This window comes from Dama dama, chromosome 17 (genome assembly GCF_033118175.1).
Source record: "Dama dama isolate Ldn47 chromosome 17, ASM3311817v1, whole genome shotgun sequence".
NCBI classification, from domain to species: domain Eukaryota; kingdom Metazoa; phylum Chordata; class Mammalia; order Artiodactyla; family Cervidae; genus Dama; species Dama dama.
The window spans coordinates 62,494,561-62,512,930 of NC_083697.1; the positions used below are offsets into that span (position 1 = coordinate 62,494,561).

Genomic DNA, 18,370 nt, shown 5'->3' on the forward strand with positions numbered 1-18,370 from the left:
CTTTTATTATTCTCCTTACTCAGATGAGGAAACTGGGCATGGAGAGTTTAACCCCAAGATTATATATAGCAAGTTAGTGGCAGAGTAGGGATTCAGGTGTAGGAAGTCTGGCTCGGGAGTCCATTCTGTTACCACTCCTGTTTCTAGGTAGAAAAGAAGTTTCATTTCATGTGAGAAATCATTTAATTTTAAAAAACTTTATTTTAAATAAATCATTTATTTTAATTTAAAAGAATGTTAATGCTTTAGAAGTAAAATTTATCAGTTATACTCTTACCAGAAAATTTTGGTTCCTTAATATTGGAGGGATATTTTATTTAAATAAAACTCATGGAATTTTATATACATTTTGCTTTAGAAAAGTAAACATAAGTAAGCATACTTCCAAGTTTTATGAATATTAGATAAATTTCATAGTATTTTGGATGGCTCAATCATAAACAAATCAAAAACACACTTTATGGGACTTCTCCGTTGGTCCAGGGGCTAGGACTTCACACTCCCAGTACAGGGGGCCCAGCTTCAGTCCTTGGTTGGGGTCCTGGATCCCACCTACCACAACTCAAGATCCTGAATGCTGCAATGAAGATCAAAGATCTTGCATTTCACAACTAAGACTCGGCACAGCCAAATAAATATATATATTTTTTAAAATGTTTTATGGCCAACAAAATAGATAACATACAAGAAATAGATGAATTTCTGGAAATACACAAATCACTAAAACTAATTTAAGAAGAAATAAGTCTAAACAGATCTAACAAGTTAAGAATTGACTCAATCATCAAAACAACAACAAAGAAACTTCAGAACCAGAATTTGGTAGACTTCACAAGTTTATAAGACCAGCATTACTTTGATACCTAAGCCAGGCAAAAGCGGATTTTATACCATGACAAACTAAGAATTTATTGCAAAAATATAGGGGTGGTTCAAATACAAAAATCAATCCATCAATGTAATTTACCACTTAATAGAACGAAGAGAACTCAGCTAGAAGAAACTAAAACAGTGACATGAAAATAAAGCTCTTCATTATTTAAAAAAAAAAAGATTAGCATCTCAGTTGATAAGAAAAAGCATTTGACAGAAATCAGTACCCTTTAATGATAAAAGCACTCAGCAAACTTGGAAGAGAATGAAATTTCCTCAACCTGTTAAAAAACATTCATGAAAAACCCACAGTTAACCACACAATAAATGATAAAAGATTAAAAGGTTTTCCTCCAACATCGGGAAAAGGTCCACTCCCACCATACCTAGTCAACATTGTACAAGAAGTTCTAGCCAAAGCAATTAGGCAAGAAAGAAAGAAAAGGAATCGCAATTAGGAAGAAGTAAAACTCCATTTGCAGCTGTTTTGATCCTATATATTAAAACTCCTGAAGAAAACACAGACACGCATAACTATGAGAGCTATCATTAATATTACAAGGTCAACACACAAATGTTAGCTGATTTCTATATACTGGCCAAAAGTGTACAACACTTGGGAATAAATCTAACAAAGGAGGTGTAAGGCTTGTACACTGAAAAGGACAAAACATGGCTGAAATGAAGACCTAAGTAAGTGGAAAGACATGTTCATAAATTGGAAGACCTAAGGTGGCAAAACTCCACAAATTAGTCTATAGATCCAATGCAATCCCTGTCAAAAATCTAACAGCCTTTTTTGCAGAAATGGAAAAGCCAATTTTAAAATTCCTGTAAAATTTCAAGGGACTGAAAAGAGCCAAAACAATTGTGAAAAAGAATAGCAAAGTTGAAGGACTTTCTTATATCAAAATTTATCAAAACAGTGTGGTACTGTTACAAGGATAAACATATAGGACAAAAGCATAAAAAAAGTCCAGAAATAAACTATAGCCAATATCTTATGGTCAGTTGATTTTCAGTAAGAGTCCTAAGACCATTCAATGCAGAAAACATTCTCTTCAACAAATGGTGCTAGATGCATGCTGTCATACCCGATTCTTTGCCACCCTCTGGACCAGCTCACCAGGCTCCTCTGTCCATGGGATCTCCCAGGCAAGAATACTGGAGTGGGTTGCCATTTCCTCCTCCAGGGAATCTTCCCGACCCAGGGCTCGAACCCACATCTACTTCGCAGACAGATTCTTTATGCTAAGCCACTTGGGGATCCCCAAGTGCAAAACAATGAAATTGGACCCTTCCTTTACAACATACTGTTGTTGTTTAGTCACCAAGTCATGTCCGACTCTTTTGTGACCCCATGGACTGTAGCCTGTCAACTTCCTCTGTCCATGGGATTTCCCAGGCAAGAAGACGAGTGGGTTGCCATTTCCTTCTCTAGGGGATCTTCCTGACCCAGGATCGAACCCAAATCTCCTGCTGGGCAGGTGGGTTCTTTACCTCTGAGCCACCTGGGAAGCATGTGCTGTGCTGTTCTTAGTCGCTCAGTCATGTCTGACTCTGCGACCCCGTGGACTATAGCCCACCAGTCACCTCTGCACATGGGGATTCTCCAGGCAGGAATACTGGAGTGAGTTGCCATGCTCTCCTCCAGGGGATCTTCCCAACCCAGGGATCAGACCCAGGTCTCCCACATTGCATGCCACTTCATATCCACTACGATGACTGTAAAAGTGTTGGACAGGATGTGGAGAAATTACATAGCGAAGAAAATGGTAAGCCAAGGTGGGGCTTCCAACATCAAGAAAGTTATTGAAAGAAGACAGAGGATGAATAACTGAGTCTCAGGGTCTGAGGCTTCCCTGGTGGCTCAGATGGTAAAACGTCTGCCTACAGTGCGGGCAACCCGGGTTCAATCCCTGGGTCAGAAAGATCTCCTGGAGAAGGCAATGGCACCCCACTCCAGTACTCTTGCCTGGAAAATCCCATGGATGGAGGAACCTGGTAGGCTACAGTCCATGGGGTTGCAAAGAGTCGGACATGACTGAGAGACTTCACTTTCACTTTCACTTTTTCTTTCTGGGCCTGAAGACAAGCAGAGCATGTCTTAGGTTTTGAAGCATTTAAATGTAATTAGGCTAAATCTCATGTTTTATTAAATTTCTTCAGACTTGGCCTTTTGTTTACTGAAATATAGGAAGGTTGAGTCAACTTGATTGTGCTAAGATACATGCTAAGCATGTCATGTATATGCTCATACATTTAATCTTTACAATAGCCCTATGAAGTAGATATGATTATTCCCACTTAATGATGACTTCTCTGTGGAAGAGGTTAGAGAAAGTAAATGGGGCATGAAAAGAAATGCTGAAAACTTTGGAATGAATAGCATATTCTTTTACACATTAACTAGGAAGATAAAAAGGTATTTTATACTCAGGGCCAGCCCTAGGATTTGAAAGACCTGATGTAAGCAGAGTGTGTAAGGGCCTTAGCTCTGTTGTACTAGTGGTCCTCCTGTGAACATGAGTATCTTCTAGAAGAAATCGAATGGCAGGACTTGGGCCTCTGACCACTCCTGCCCTTAAGTCTGATCCTGTGTGTTTATCATAGACTGTTCTATCATAACAGTTACATTACTTATCTATAATTCCATTCTTTCAGAAGATTGTTTCTGAAACAGTAACGTTTCCCTAGGTCCCAAATGTATCCCATTGCTTGGCATTTTTAAACACTATGAATGTATTGATATCTATTTTGAAGAAAAATTCACCTGTCTGGCATGTTTTCAAGAAAAATCTTGGAAGTCTGCAGCTACTTAAGACAATATTTACATCTCTCAACCCTACTAGTCTTGTTTTCCCTATTCTCTTTTTATTTTCCTTAATTTCTTTCCCTCCCTCTTCTACCCTTTTAGAGAAAGCATTATCTTCAATCATTTACCCTTGGTGCACAAGTCCATCCAGAAGTTTTTAAATCATTAATAGTAATTATTGTAACAAGGGATACATTTTAACCACTGCATGCTCCCTAAACACCCAATTTTTTAAATAAGTTCAAATCCCCAAATACAGTATATCCTTAGGTGTATTCAGAATATAGGTAAGTCAGTTTCTACCTAAGGTTCTTTATGAAACAAAATGCCTGGATCATGTGATGAAGTAGATACAATAATTGTTTTATGACAAGCTTTAATTTAATTTCAGAAAAGCTAGTTTTGTTATATCAAGAAAATCACATTAACTATAAAGATGCAGTGTTTGTTCATAGGTTTTTCTCTTAATTAAGGCCAAATTCATATAATATTAATCATTTTAAAGTGAACAACTCAGTAGTAGTTAGTATATTCATAATGTATAACTACCACCTCTATCTAATTCCAAAACATTTTCATTCTATCTAATTCCAAAACATTTTCATTCTATCTAATTCCAAAACCTTTTCATAAGCCCAGAAGAAAACCCCATGGCCAGTTAGAGTTAGTGCCCTACCTGACCCCGTTTCCCCAGCTCCTGGCAAACACCAGTCTGCATTCCATCTCTGTGACCTTATCTATTCTGGATATTTCATGTAGAATCATACGACATGTGGCTCTTTATGTCAGGCTTCTTTCACTTAAGATATATTCAAGATTCATCTATATTGTAGCATGATGTGTATCAACACTTCATTACTTTATACTGATGGAATAATATTCCACTAAGTGTATACCAAAATTTGCTAATCCATTCATGGACATTTAAGTTGTTTCTGCCTTTTGACTAACGTGAATGGTGCTGCTATGAACATATGTGTACAAGAATTTGTTTGGATCCCTGTTTTTAATTCTTTGAGATATAATACCTAGGAGTGGGATTGTTGAGTCATGGTAATTCTATGTTGAACTTTTTAAGGGACCATCAAGCTGGTTTCCAGAGGAACAGAGTGAGCATAGGTTTTTTAGCAGAAGTAGCTATCCATCTTCAGGAACAAAACAGGCTTTCCATCTGCTTCTTTACATTTGGCATACTCTAGACCAATGGTTCTCAACTCTGTGCACCACAGAATTTAAAAAGAGAGAGAAGGAAAGAAAGAAAATGTAGGCTTCGTCTCTAGAAATTTTGTTTCAATAAATCTGGGTTGAGCCTAAGCTATTGCAAGTGAGCCCCAGCTAATTCTAATGGCAGTAAGGATTAAGAACTACAATATGAACTCAGGGGAAGTAATGCAAAAACTTTCTCCAGAGAATAGGAATCATTAACTTGTCATGGACCCAGAACTAATTTTAATTTATTAATTTCCTTGGCTATTTTATTCACAGTCGAGTATCTGCACCTAGAATCATGCTTGGCACAGAATTGGACAAAAATAATTGGCTTAATGTTGAATATTCAATTACATTTTAAGCTTAAAATGAATCATATGTAATAGCTATTAATTTTTAAATGACATTAATATTTTTAGCTACTACTATTCCTTAGGAAACCAAAGGGAACTATGCTCAATTTAGGATCCCCTGATCAGATATTATTTTTGAATATACCATCTTTCCCTAGTTATTGTCATGCTTATTAGACTTTCTACATAATATTGGTAGAAAATTATTTGCTCTAATGGGCATCATTTTAAAGTTTGGAAGTATAAACAATAAACTGAAGGCAAAATATAAGATGATCAAACAATACTGGCATTTACTGGAAATGTTGTATACAGTAAAAGTTTTCTGTATCATATCTATTTATTTTAAAAATCTGAATTCCACCTAAATTTCCTAGTTTCTTTGCCTGTACTTAGTATTAAATGTCATTATTTTCCATCCCCAGTCCCATGCTATGCCTCTTTCTCTTCAGCATGGAAACTCTCCTCTCTCATTTTCTCTTTCTCTGGAAAAAGATTTCTCTGATATTATAACAAGTTAGGTTATTTTTCTCAATATCCTTTTGACAAACTTCAAGCTATTTTTTGCCAGTTTTTATAGCAGATTCTGACAAATATTTTTCATAACGTCATACTTTAACAAATAAATCAGACATTCCTGAAGATTGCTAGCTTCAGGATAGCATATTTAAGAGATAATTTATTTATACTTAAATAAGCAATCAATTTTAAGTTCTATAGTTTATTTTTTAAAATAGTTCTGTGCACTCTAGAATTACCCCCTCCTATAGGTTGTATAATGGATTGGCTAACTCTTCAGTAGCTCTTTCCCAGCAAGTGGACACCAGATCCTTTCCCAGATGAACAGGCTTAATCATGTCCCTAGTTCTTAAATTTTAGAATGAGACACTGTATTTCCCTCCTTTCCCAAATACTCAGTTCAATTCACTCGCTCAGTCATGTCTGACTTCTTCACAACCCCATGCACTGCAGCATGCCAGGCTTCCCTAGTTGTGTTTTTTTTTTTTTTTTTTAAATCCACATTTATAAGAAACGGTTTTATTACAGCAATGGGACTCAGTGGTATGGAGCGCCACACCCCTTGAGAGGACATCCTCCCATAAGTGAGCACCAGTGTACAACTACACAGCTTCCCCACTAACCCTTATTAACGACACCTACCTAGACTGCTCCTGAGACTGTTGAGAGTCTTCTATAACAGGGGTCCCCAACCCCTGGGCCAGTACTGGTCGATGGCCTGTTAGGAACCAGGCCACACAGCAGGAGATGAAAAGACGGTGAACAAGGGAAGATTCATCTGTATTTATATCCACTCCCCATTGCTTGCATTACAACCTGAGTTTCAGCTCCCACCCTCTCTGTGGAAAAACTGTTTTCCGTGAAATCTGTCCCTGGTGTCAAAAAGGTTGGGGAGAGCTGTTTTACAACCCAATGTGAACACTTCAGTCTACGGTAGAACCGCCTAAAGGAACCTCCCTCTTCTGGCAGGAGGGGCATCTCAGCTGAAACCTGCAAATGGGGCCCTGGGCTTGTCAGCACCAAACATGCAGGTCTCCCATCCGCCCCACAGCATTCCTGGGAAAGTGCTGCCCTCCAGAGAAACCCTGCACCACTGCAGAGGCGGCCGCTCTGGACTAGGGAAGAGGCTAAAAGAAACCAAACCTAAACTTCATCGTGAGTATCCGAGGTGCCCGTGGACCTTCCTCCTGGACGAAGTCTGCAGACCCTTCGGCTCTTCTTTCTGGCAGCCTCCCCTACAGGCTGCAGCTGGGCTAAGTGGGCAGCCGTCCTGAGAGCCGGCAGGGCCTCGCGCCACTTGGCTTCTATCTGAGCCCTGTAGTCCCCAAAGAGTGCATCAACTGCCTCTTCCAGGGCAGGGGGTTTCTCTGGCTGCACAGGGTTCAGATTGCCCCAAGAGCTGGTTCTTTCTGTGTAGGGGTGGGTCTCTGCATCTTCAGTCCCAGCTCCAGCTTTTCCATGCACCAGGCCAGTTCCCAAGCCGGCTGCTCAGCCTGGGCCTCTGCGCTTAGAAGGGTTTCCTCCGGGGCCTGCTTTTCTGAGGTCTTCCTGCTTCCATTGGCAACAGACGCCTAATCCCGGGTTTTCTTCTGTTGCTTCTTGGTCCTCGAGACAGTGTCATGGCACGTAGGGCGCCCTGGGCCTGGGGCTGCCGCTGTCTCCTGGGCAGGATGTCCTGGACCCACTATGCGCTGCCGCCGGGACCGAGGAGGGCTGGGGTCCCAGGCTTCCCTAGTGATGGGAGTCCATCACCTACTTCCGGAACTTGCTCAGACTCATGTCCATTCAGTCGGTGGTGCCATCCAGCCATCTCATCCTTTGTCATCCCCTTCTCCTCCTGCCCTCAATCTTTCCCAGCCTGAAGGTCTTTTCCAATACGTCAGTTCTTCACATCAGATGGCCAAAGTATTGGAGTTTCAGCTTCAGTGTCAGTCCTTCCAATGAATATTCAGGACTGGTTTCCTTTAGGATGGGCTGGTTTGATCTCCTTGCATTCCAAGGGGCTCTCAAGAGTCTTCTCCAGCACCACAGTTCAAAAGCATCTATTCTTCATCACTCAGCTTTCTTTATAGTCCAACTCACATCCATACACGACTACTGGAAAAACCATAGTTTTGACCAGGCAGACCTTTGTTGGCAAAGTAATGTCTCCGCTTTTTAATAAGCTGTGTAGGTTGGTCATAACTTTCCTTCTAAGGAGCAAGCATCTTTTAATTTCATGACTGCAGTCACCATCTGCAGTGATTTTGGAGCCCCAAAAAATAGTCTGTCACTGTTTCCACTATTTCCCCATCTATTTGCCATGAAGTGATGAGACCAGATGCCATGGTCTTAGTTTTCTGAATGTTAACTTTTAAGTCAACATTTTCACTCTCCTCTTTCACTTTCATCAAGAGGTTCTTTAGTTCTTCTTCACTTTCTGCCATAAGGATGGTGTCATCTGAATATCTGAGGTTATTGATATTTCTCCTGGCAATCTTGATTCCAGCTTGTGCTTCATCCAGCCCAGTGTTTCTCATGATGTACTCTGCATATAAGTTCAATAAGCAGGGTGACAATATACAGCCTTGATGTACTCCTTTTCCTATTTGGAACCAGTCTGTCATTCCATGTCCAGTTCTAACTGTTGCTTCCTGACCTGCATACAGATTTCTCAGGGGGCAGGTCAGGTGGTCTGGTATTCCCATCTCTTTAAGAATTTTCCACAGTTTATTGTGATCCACATAGCCAAAGGCTTCAGCATAATCAGTAAAGCAGAAGATGTTTTTCTGGAATGCTCTTGCTTCTATGATCCAACAGATGTTGGCAATTTGATCTCTGGTTCCTTTCCCTTTTCTAAATCCAGCTTGAACATCTGGAAGTTCACAGTTCATATATTGTTGAAGCCTGGCTTGGAGAAATTTGAGCATTACCTTGTTAGCATGTGAGATGAGTGCAACTGTGGAGTAGTCTGAACATTCTTTGGCATTGTCTTTCTTTGGGATTGGAATGAAAACTGACCTTTTCCAGTCCTGTGGCCACTGCTGAGTTTTCCAAATTTGCTGGCATATTGAGTGCAGCACTTCCACAGCATCATCTTTTAGGATTTGAAATAGCTCAACTGGGATTCCATCATCTTCACTAGCTTTGTTCGTAGTGATGCTTCCTAAGGCCCACTTGACTTCACATTCCAGGATGTCTGGCTCTAGGTGAGTGATCACACCATCATGATTACCTGGGTCACGAAGACCTTTTTTGTATAGTTCTGTGTAGTCTTGCCACTTCTTAATATCTTCTGCTTCTGTTAGGCCCATACCATTTCTGTCCTTTATTGTGCCCATCTTTGCATGAAATGTTCCCTTGGTATCTCTGATTCTCTTGAAGACATCTCTAGTCTTTACCCTCTATTGTTTTCCTCTATTTCTTTGCACTGATCACTGAGGGAGGCTTTCTTATCTCTCCTTGCTATTCTTTGAAACTCTGCATTCAAATGGGAATATGTTTCCTTTTCTCCTTTGCTTTTTGCTTCTCATCTTTTCTTAGCTATTTCTAAGGCCTCCTCAGACAACCATTTTGCCTTTTTGCATTTTTTTCTTGGGGATGGTCTTGATCCCTGTCTCCTGTACAATGTCACGAACCTCCATCCATAGTTCTTCAGGCACTCTGTCTATCAAATCTAACCCCTTGTATCTGTTTGTCACTTCTACTGTATAATCTTAAGGGATTTGATTTAGGTCATACCTGAATGGGCTAGTGGTTTTCCCTACTTTCTTCAATTTAAGTTTGAATTTGGCAATAAGGAGTTCATGATCTGAGCCACAGTCAGCTCCCAGTCTTATTTTTGCTGACTGTATAGAGCTGCTCCATCTTTTCCCAAATATTATTTTACATAATTTTATACTCAGGTAAGGATACACATATTTCCAATGGATACAAATACTTCCGGAAGAATACCACAACCAAATATATTTTTACCAATTTTCAAGTTTCACTATAGATAAGTGAACCTGAGGAGAAGTTCCTGATGGTCCAGTGGTTAGGACTTAGAGCTTTCCCTGCCATGGCCAGGGTTCAGTCCCTGGTCATGGAACTAAGATCCTACAAGCTGAACAGCATGGCCAAAAAAGAGAAAAGTGAAGTTGATAATTGTCACTACAATGGCAATCATATTACAATATAAAAATGGATCAAATTAACATGTTGTACACCTAAAATCTACACCACACTCTATGTCAAATATATAACTCCTTTTTTTAAAAGTAGAGCTGAGAAAGTTAAGTACATAATCTAAGTTACTAAGAGGTTGTTACTGGGTTCACATTGTCTACATCTTCCCCTGTACCTCATTACCTCTAAATATCTCTTTCATCCACGTATTGAAATTCTGCCATTCTGTTACCCTAAGGAGAAAAACAGAATAATAAGAAACAAGAAACTAGGCATTAACTAGGCTCCCTGCTTTATGTAAAATAATAATACCAAATGTTCCTTGCAGCTTAAAAATAAATTGACAATTGACTTTTCTGAAGGTGTATACTTGGAAAAAAATTGTTGCTTTGTAACACCATGAAAAAGAATACAGAGGATTTAGGAAACAAATTTAGAGAACAGTGGTCTCAGTGTAATCCAGAGGGGCATCATCAGCATCACCTGGGAACGTGCTAGACCTGGGAATCCTCCAAATCCACCCAAGGACAACTAATCAGAGACTGGTGGTGGGGCCAAGCAATCTATGCTTCAGCAGTCTCCCAAGGTGATTCAAACACCCACTAAACCTTGCAAATCCACAGTAAAGCTATAGAACCAATGATCTAAGTGATTCAACCTCAAAAGTTGTAGAAAGGAGCTGAAAAAATTGATTTACTTAGTAGGGGAAAATTAAAACCCATTTTATTAGGATTGTATGCTCTATTACTCAGTACTATCAGGTCAGTTTATTTCTTTTCCTTATTTAAAACAACAGACAAGTTACAGTACAAGCAGGCAGATCTTTTTATTCGACAGACACTCCCAAGACATGGGAGGAGGCCATGGTCATAATGATCCCTCTTGGCCTCCCACTTTTTATACTTCCTGTCTCTTCCTTTTGGTTGTGCCCTGTACAAAGTAGGGCTTGTACCCACCACCAATCAAGAAAGGGAATGCAAATAGGCATACACTCAAGGCCAATTGGCATATCCAAGTTATGTAACAGCAGGCTGTGTTGTGCACATCTTCCCATAATTTAGTCTGTTATAATCAGATATATATGCATGTGTATAGAATATTTATGAGCCTTTAATTGGCTCCTAGTTGCCTAAGGTTACTTGAGGAAGCCCCTGTGATTAGGTTGTACCCACTGTGTGCCTAGGGCACATGTGCAGGAGTTAGAAAAGTCTCTGTGGTTATTTCTGCAGCATCTGTGAATTCTCCTGAGTGTGTCTGGGAGGGGTTTTAGAGATCAGCTTGCATCCTTACTGGCTAGGTCACTCCTTGTTGCGCATGCCTAACTTGCTACCTAACAATACTAACCACCCTAAAAAATGTGCTTTATTATTTGACCTAAATAACTGTGTCAAATACACATATATCATAATTATAAACACAAAGTAAAACTGGTATACACAGGGACAAAAACTAGAGAGAAATATAGCACCCTAATACATTGATGTGAGATTTCATGTTTTCTTTTCTCTTTTTAACTAATTTAATTCTCCCATATCGGGTAAACATAATACATATAAATTCGTAAGCTTTTCTCCTGTTAATTGGTCTTCTGTCAGTTTAATTCTCAGCCCCTAAAATTAAAAGTTTGTCCCTCTTAACATTCCCTAAATCTAATAAGTTGCATTCACTGTTTTAATTAGTATCAATACAAAAACAATTTCCGAATTTCTACTTCTCTAGCCTTTTTCTCCTTCACCCAATCACCTATTAAAGACATGTCCGTTTAAATGTGTGGGTCTTGCAGCCAAATATCTGAAGACACACACATATTCCCAGCCAAAATCAGCCTTCAAATTGAATATCCTTTGAACAGCCGCCGTACGAGCTCTTTGCGTGAACTGCGTAAGAGTCCTGCCCCACGAACCAACTCCCGCCTCTTCTTCAACAACACTCAGCTCCCTGAAGTTCTCCGCGTCCCCACTCGCCACCACTGATTTCTTTGTAGTCAGGGCCTAAATTTACGCCGGCGGCTGCTTTATCGCAAAGAACCCTCCGGTGTCATCCAATCAGGGCCCAGCCAGAAAGCCAAGGCTCAGCAAGGCCTCACGACGTTCAACCACTCAGGGCCTGGCTTCGCTGGCATCACGTGACTCGAGTCCCCGCCTCCCGCCCCCTCCCTCCGAGGTGGTTTGGAGGCACCGCCCTTCAGCTGGCGCTCGCTGATTGGTTATTGCTCGCGCGGTCTCCTGGGTGACGGGAACGCGGTAGCCTTCTTGAAGCAGACTGGGTGCGCTTGCGCATTTGTTAGGTCGCGCGGCTGCTGGATCTTTGAGATGAAGGTAAATAACTTAGAGACCCGGGGGTGCGGAAAGAGGCGACCTCTGGCCGTTCCCTCAAACTCTCCGAGAGTCGCTTTGAGGAGAGAGGCTTGTGACCTCCCTTCCTTCTCCCGAGTGCTTGAGAAATGGGGAAGGGAGCGGGCTGACCAGGGAGAGCAGAGGCGAAGTGGAAGAAACAAGGGGAAAGGAAGGAAAATTGAAGAGGAGTCGGCGGGGAGGGAGGCCTCTCATTTCTGGGCCCGCGGACGGAGTTGGTGCGTTTTGGCCACCCCTCCACTGCCTGAAATGAGCAGACTGGATCTGAAGAGGCTCCGAACTCGCCCGAATTCACACGGCGGGCAGAAAGAGTTTGGGGGGGGAGGGGGGGAAACAACGTTTGGAGGGTCCCTGTGAAGTTGGCTCGTTCGAGTGTCAGGAGCTGCCTCATTTCTTGCAGCTAAACACCTGGCAAGCCTCGCAGCTGTTCAGCTCCTTAAAATGAGTGAAAAGCTCCGAAATAACCGCAAATTGTATTGGCTGTGACTGGCGCAATTTACAGATCACCTGGTGACGGTGTATATTATTCGCGGGGAAATCTGCATGCACAGGTCTCGATCTCTAGAGCGTCATCCTCTGCATGCACCGTTTTTAGGATTGGGCTTCTCATGAACCCCATTCCCGGGTCACTGGCTACAGCTCATTCACCCTTCGCCTTACCAAGCAATACCCCCGCCCCACTCCTAGTGACCCCTACTCCCCTACCCACCCCCCAATCCCGCCCCCCCCCCCGACACACACACACACACACACACAGGCCCTGATCTGGCATAGAGATGGAAAGCTTAATTTTTTTCATTGTTTTGTACATTTTCGTGGCTATAGTGGAAATTGGAGTTGACCTGTAATCTTAACTCACATTTCTAAAGCTCTTCACCATTTACGAAGTACTTGTAGCTCAGTTGGTAAAGAATCTACCTACAGTGCAGGAGACCTGCATTCGATTCCTGGGTTGGGAAGATCCCCTGGAGAAGGAAATGGCAACCCACTCCAGTATTCTTGCCTGGAGAATCCCATGGACAGTAGCCTGCCAGGCTCCTCTGTCCATGGGGTCGCAAGAGTCCTACACGACTTAAGGATTAAACTACCAGAGTAAGGAGACATTGTTATTCCTGGTTTACAGTTGAGAATTCTGTGCTTGAGGACATTTAATAGACCTGCTTTAAGCCCTACAGCTAATAAGTGAAAAGCAAATCTAGAGTTCCCTGGTGGTCCAGTGGTTTGGATTCCTTTCTTTCACTGTCAAGGGCTGAGGTTAGTTAGCTAGTTAGGGAACTAGGATCCCACAAGCCATGTGGGGTGGCCAAAAAACAATTGTATTAAAAAATATTGAAAGAAAAAAAATCATAATCTAAAGGTTCGTTTTCTGGTTGTGAACCTACCACCTTTTTACAGGGTGTTGCGTGTGTATGGAGCGCCTGTTTACCTCCTTTTAAGAAAAATAATATGTAAAATCACAACCAGAGGAGGTCTACCAAGAAGCTAGTGACATTCAAATTTAGGGAGCCCTCACTTGCATGTAGGGGTTCCAGGGCAATGTGGTCATAAAATTGCAAAAGTAAAATGCTTTTATACTTTTTTTTTTTAAGGTTGTCTTCTTGCTCCACACAACTTGAATGCACCTGTGATTATAGGCACCTCTGTTTTCAATAGAGGTGGATTTGATCATCTTTTTAATGTAGTAATTGCCTGTGATTGGTGTAAAATTTAGACCACTGGAAGAGTTTTGTGTTACCATTGAGACTGTCACACCACCTGCAGTTGTGTCTAAACTTCACTTGCCTAGATACAGGCATCATTGTTTAATTTTTAATTTAACCTAATGTTAAAATGTAAATTTATTCATTCAAACTCTTATGGTCCTAGATGTTTTGTATTAACAGTGTTTAATATAAATACAATGTGAACCAATGTACTTTAAAAAATTTAGTAGCCACATTAAAATGTTTTTAAAGAAACAGGTAAGGTTACCTTTCATAATATATTTTGTTTTACCCAGTATACCCAAAATATTTTCATTTCAACATGTAATCAGTATGAAAAATTATCAGTAAAGATAGTTTGCCTTCTTTCCTGTATTGTCTTTGAAATCATATAGTCATGTGTGGTTTATAGCACATCTAAATTTGGACTACCCGTATTTCAAGTCCTCAATAAAATTCCAAGTACACATGTGGTTTGTGGCTTCTATATCAGATGTGCTCAGTGGTATTTGACACTTTGGAACTTCAAGGACTGTAGCCCTCTCCAGGCTCCTCTGTCCATGGGTTTCTCGGGCAAGAAGACCTGCGAGGGCTGCCATTTCCTCCAGGGAATCTTCCCGACCCAGGGATCAAACCTGGGTCTCCTGCATTGCAGGCAGATTCTTTACCACTGTACCACCTGGGAAGCCCTCCATATTGTATACACAGTTCTTTGTTGTCTAAGTGAAAAGAATGATTTTTCAATTGAAAAAGTATCCACCCAATAGCCAAATTAAACACTTAATGATAAAGTGTATCTAATGGAGAAAGGAGAAAAAATAATTTTGAAGGAGGTATAGATAATTTGTATTTCTGTCATGGTTAAGGTTTTTTAATAGAAACTTTATTAAATTTAATCTCCCCAAATCCATGCTATTAATAATTAGCTAAATTCCCTGATAGCTCAGTTGATAAAGATTCCACCCGCAATGCGGGAGATCTGGGTTCGATCCCTGGGTGAGGAAGATCTGCTGGAGAAGGGATAGGCTACCCGCTCCAGTATTCTGGCCTGGAGAATCCCCGTGGACTGTAGTCCGTGGAGTTGCAAAGAGTCGGACACAACTGAGTGACTTTCACAAATTCAAGTTTAAATTTTTAAAGTTTTTAATAGTTATAAAACACTAAATCATAAATTTTTATAAAATTAACATTTAGAAACATTCAAAAGCAAAAAAGTTTTATAGTAAATGCTCCTGTGTATGTTGAGGTCTGTACTTGACCAGCCAGATTATGGTTATTTGGTTGGTTGGTTAATTGGTCATTTTATTTGTTACATCGTTGACTTCTTTTGGGTAAGCTCTAGCACAAGCCTTCACCATCCTGAATCCTACTGTTTTCGTTATTATGTTTTGACATCTTTTCTGACCAACTGTTAATTGTATGTTTTAAAATATAAAAATTGTGTTGTGTTTTTTTAGCGTGTTTTCTCACTACTAGAAAAGACTTGGCTTGGCGCACCAATACAGTTTGCCTGGCAGAAAACATCAGGAAACTATCTTGCGGTAACAGGGTAAGATAACAGTGATGGTTAGTAAATCACCCTGACTCCACGTGGTTGTATGCCCACCAAACCACACCATCTGTGCAGTAGAAATTCTTGAATGATGGTTGCATGGTGAGAAAAGTAATATATTAATTTCCATTAATATCACAATTCATAGAACCTTTTCCCTAGTGACAACTTTTTACATACAGATTATGAAACTATCATGAGAAAATATAGAAATCACTTGAATGTATAAGAAAACTCTTTAGATACATAAGAAGTAAATTTTAAATCATCTTTTTGTTCTAATTGCTTTTAGAGCTGATCATATTGTGAAAATCTTTGATCGCCATGGTCAAAAAAGAAGTGAAATCAACTTATCTGGGTAAGTGCAGAGGTAGATCAAAAATTTTTTCAAACTTTGTGGCCTAAAAGATAAAAAAGCACTGTCTTAAAACTTATAATCAGGTAGAATTTTGTAACTTATGTCTAACCTGTATCTCTTCTTTTGCTTTCTCCATTTGCAAAGAGATTTAGTTTTGTATACCATAAGCAGTTAATGAAATAGGTATATAGCATATGAATTAAGAGTTTAATACATTCACTGACAGATAAGCTTCAAGGCAGAATTGTAACTGAGTCTACGTGAAAGAATTCTTACTTAATTGTAAACAAGCCTTAGTGTATATATTTGCAGATAAGCCCTTATTGATGTAGTATTTCCTCTCTAATATAAATTGGAAAATAGTTACCTTCCACACTTTTTTTTATCCTTTTTAAGGAAGTCATTCTAGATTACAGTAAGCATAACGTAAGCATTTTTAATAATTCAGTGTGATCATTCCCTGTATTTGTTATTTTACCCATAGTCTTAGTGGTTGTTACGATGTTTGCATAAGACCTAAGTGGTCTTAAGCGGCCAGGTTTTTTAAATTCACATTAGCCTTCTGTAGTTTATCAGCCACCATTTTTGCAAATTAAGTGGCTCTACTTTTCTCAAACCCACCTAATGCCACCATTTTAGCATTTCCTATTGCTCTCTTAATTGTTGCTTCTGGTTTCTATATTCTGGGGAACAGACTGCAAGCTAGTTATAATTATGTTTAAAATAAAGTGAAAAGGCAGTTAGTAAAAAACTTCTTGAGTAAGTTGTATGAACTCTATTGCATAATCTCTGCAACATTGCTTTTGGTTTTACTATGTCCTTATTTTTTTGCTTCTGAGTTCTTTTGCTGTATTCAACATAGCTGAATTAGACTGACAAAAGATCACCAGATAAACAAAATGCTATTATATGTTGTCTTTAATGATTTTATTAAGAATTTGAAAGCCTCCCTCTTCCATACCTCTCAAAATCTGTGGAAATACTATAGAAAATTAAGATCCCAAAACATATTTTAACAGTTTGAAGAATAAAATAACTGAAGTGATTCCCAGATGTCTTAAATGGAAAGCTGAGTGTTGCTTCAAGGGCCCTCAAAGTCTGGGGTCTGAGCTGGAGCTGATGTAATAATAGGAATAAAGTGCACAATAAATGTAATGCACTGGAATCATCCAGAATCCATCTCCCCAACCCCGGGTCCATGGAAAACTTGTCTTCCACAAAAGGCCAAAAAGGTTGGGGACCACTAGGCTGGTGCCCAAAAACAGTCTCCAAATGAAAAATAGAATCAGAGAAGGAAGAAAAGGTTAATCTCCAAGGAAGTTCTTAAATTATAATAAACATTTGGAGTAATTTTAAACAGTAAGAAACATATTAAATAGAGCAATTCCTATTTATAACTATTTTGTTACCTTAAATCACTTCTTATTCTATTCAATATTAAGACATGAAATGAAAATAACTTTTCTTACTATGTATTTCAGAATTCAGTCTGTCTTACTGTTTGCAATCCTACATCTAGCCAGCCTTGCTCTGTTTAATACACAGCTCGTCTAGATATTTGAGTTCTTATCAGTACCTTCTTTTTCCCTCTGTGCATCTGAAACAACCTTTCAAAAGTTGATCACATAAATTTCCTCTTGATTCCAGATGTGATTTCTTTCTAGAGTTGCGAGATGAGTATTTTACCAAAGAGCTCGGCTCTTTACAGGTGTTGAGAAAATCTGCTAATCTATTAGATATAACTGTATTTAATATAGTATGTGAAAATGATATTTAAAATAGATTTCAAAATGTTTCCATCCCCTCAACAACAAAATTGGTGTTAGTGTTATCCAGGCAGTGAATGTGGAGTTCTGTTTCTTACTTTAGAAAGTTTATGATTTTAAAAATAGATTGAATGGACTTGCTATAGACAAAAATCACAAATAGTTGAGTGTGTAAATGTCTTTCCCCTACTTAAAAAAAGAATGTATAGTGATTGTTTCATCCTCTTTTTAAAAAAAAGTAACTGTGTTGCTATGGACTGGGACAAGGATGGAGATATTCTAGCAGTGATTGCTGAGAAGTCCAGTTGCATTTATCTGTGGGATGCCAACACGAACAAAATCAGTCAGTTAGACAGTGGCTTGAGGTAAGGATTACTTTTTTTATGTTTTAAATCTTCACTTAGAAATACTATTTGTGACTTTGTTGCTAAAAAGATCTTACTACATTCATTGTAAATATGCCCTGATGAGTTATTTTCTTATAAAAGGGGAAAATTCATTTCTTTTTAAATTGTTATATATAATCTTATTAATTTTGTCCAATTAATTAGAGTACAGTTATTCTAAAGTGTAAAGAGCTTCTTAAAAAGTTCCTTTCAGTGGAATAGACTAAAAAGTCCAAAGAAGAGAGAAAAGATTTATGGGAAAATCTGGAAATAGGATGACTGCAGGCATGACTGGATCTAGGGGTTGTGATGATGCAGTCTAGACATCTCACAGCT

At 39.5% G+C, this 18,370-nt stretch overlaps 1 protein-coding gene and 1 pseudogene across 2 annotated transcripts in view; one reads left to right on the top strand and one right to left on the bottom strand.

Annotated features, from left to right (window-relative positions):
- Nucleotides 1-6,896: 6,896 nt before the first annotated feature.
- Nucleotides 6,897-11,671, bottom strand: LOC133071854 (UPF0488 protein C8orf33 homolog; annotated as a pseudogene).
- Nucleotides 11,672-12,180: 509 nt separating this feature from the next.
- WDR19 (WD repeat domain 19) overlaps nucleotides 12,181-18,370 on the top strand; it is an 86,204-nt gene continuing 80,014 nt past the window's right edge. For both annotated transcript variants that reach the window (XM_061164577.1, XM_061164576.1), the window contains exons 1-4: nucleotides 12,181-12,233; nucleotides 15,430-15,521; nucleotides 15,817-15,882; nucleotides 17,888-18,013. In XM_061164577.1, the coding sequence (XP_061020560.1) occupies nucleotides 12,228-12,233; nucleotides 15,430-15,521; nucleotides 15,817-15,882; nucleotides 17,888-18,013 (290 nt within the window). In that variant the 5' untranslated portion in view covers nucleotides 12,181-12,227. The remainder of the gene's footprint in view (nucleotides 12,234-15,429; nucleotides 15,522-15,816; nucleotides 15,883-17,887; nucleotides 18,014-18,370) is intronic.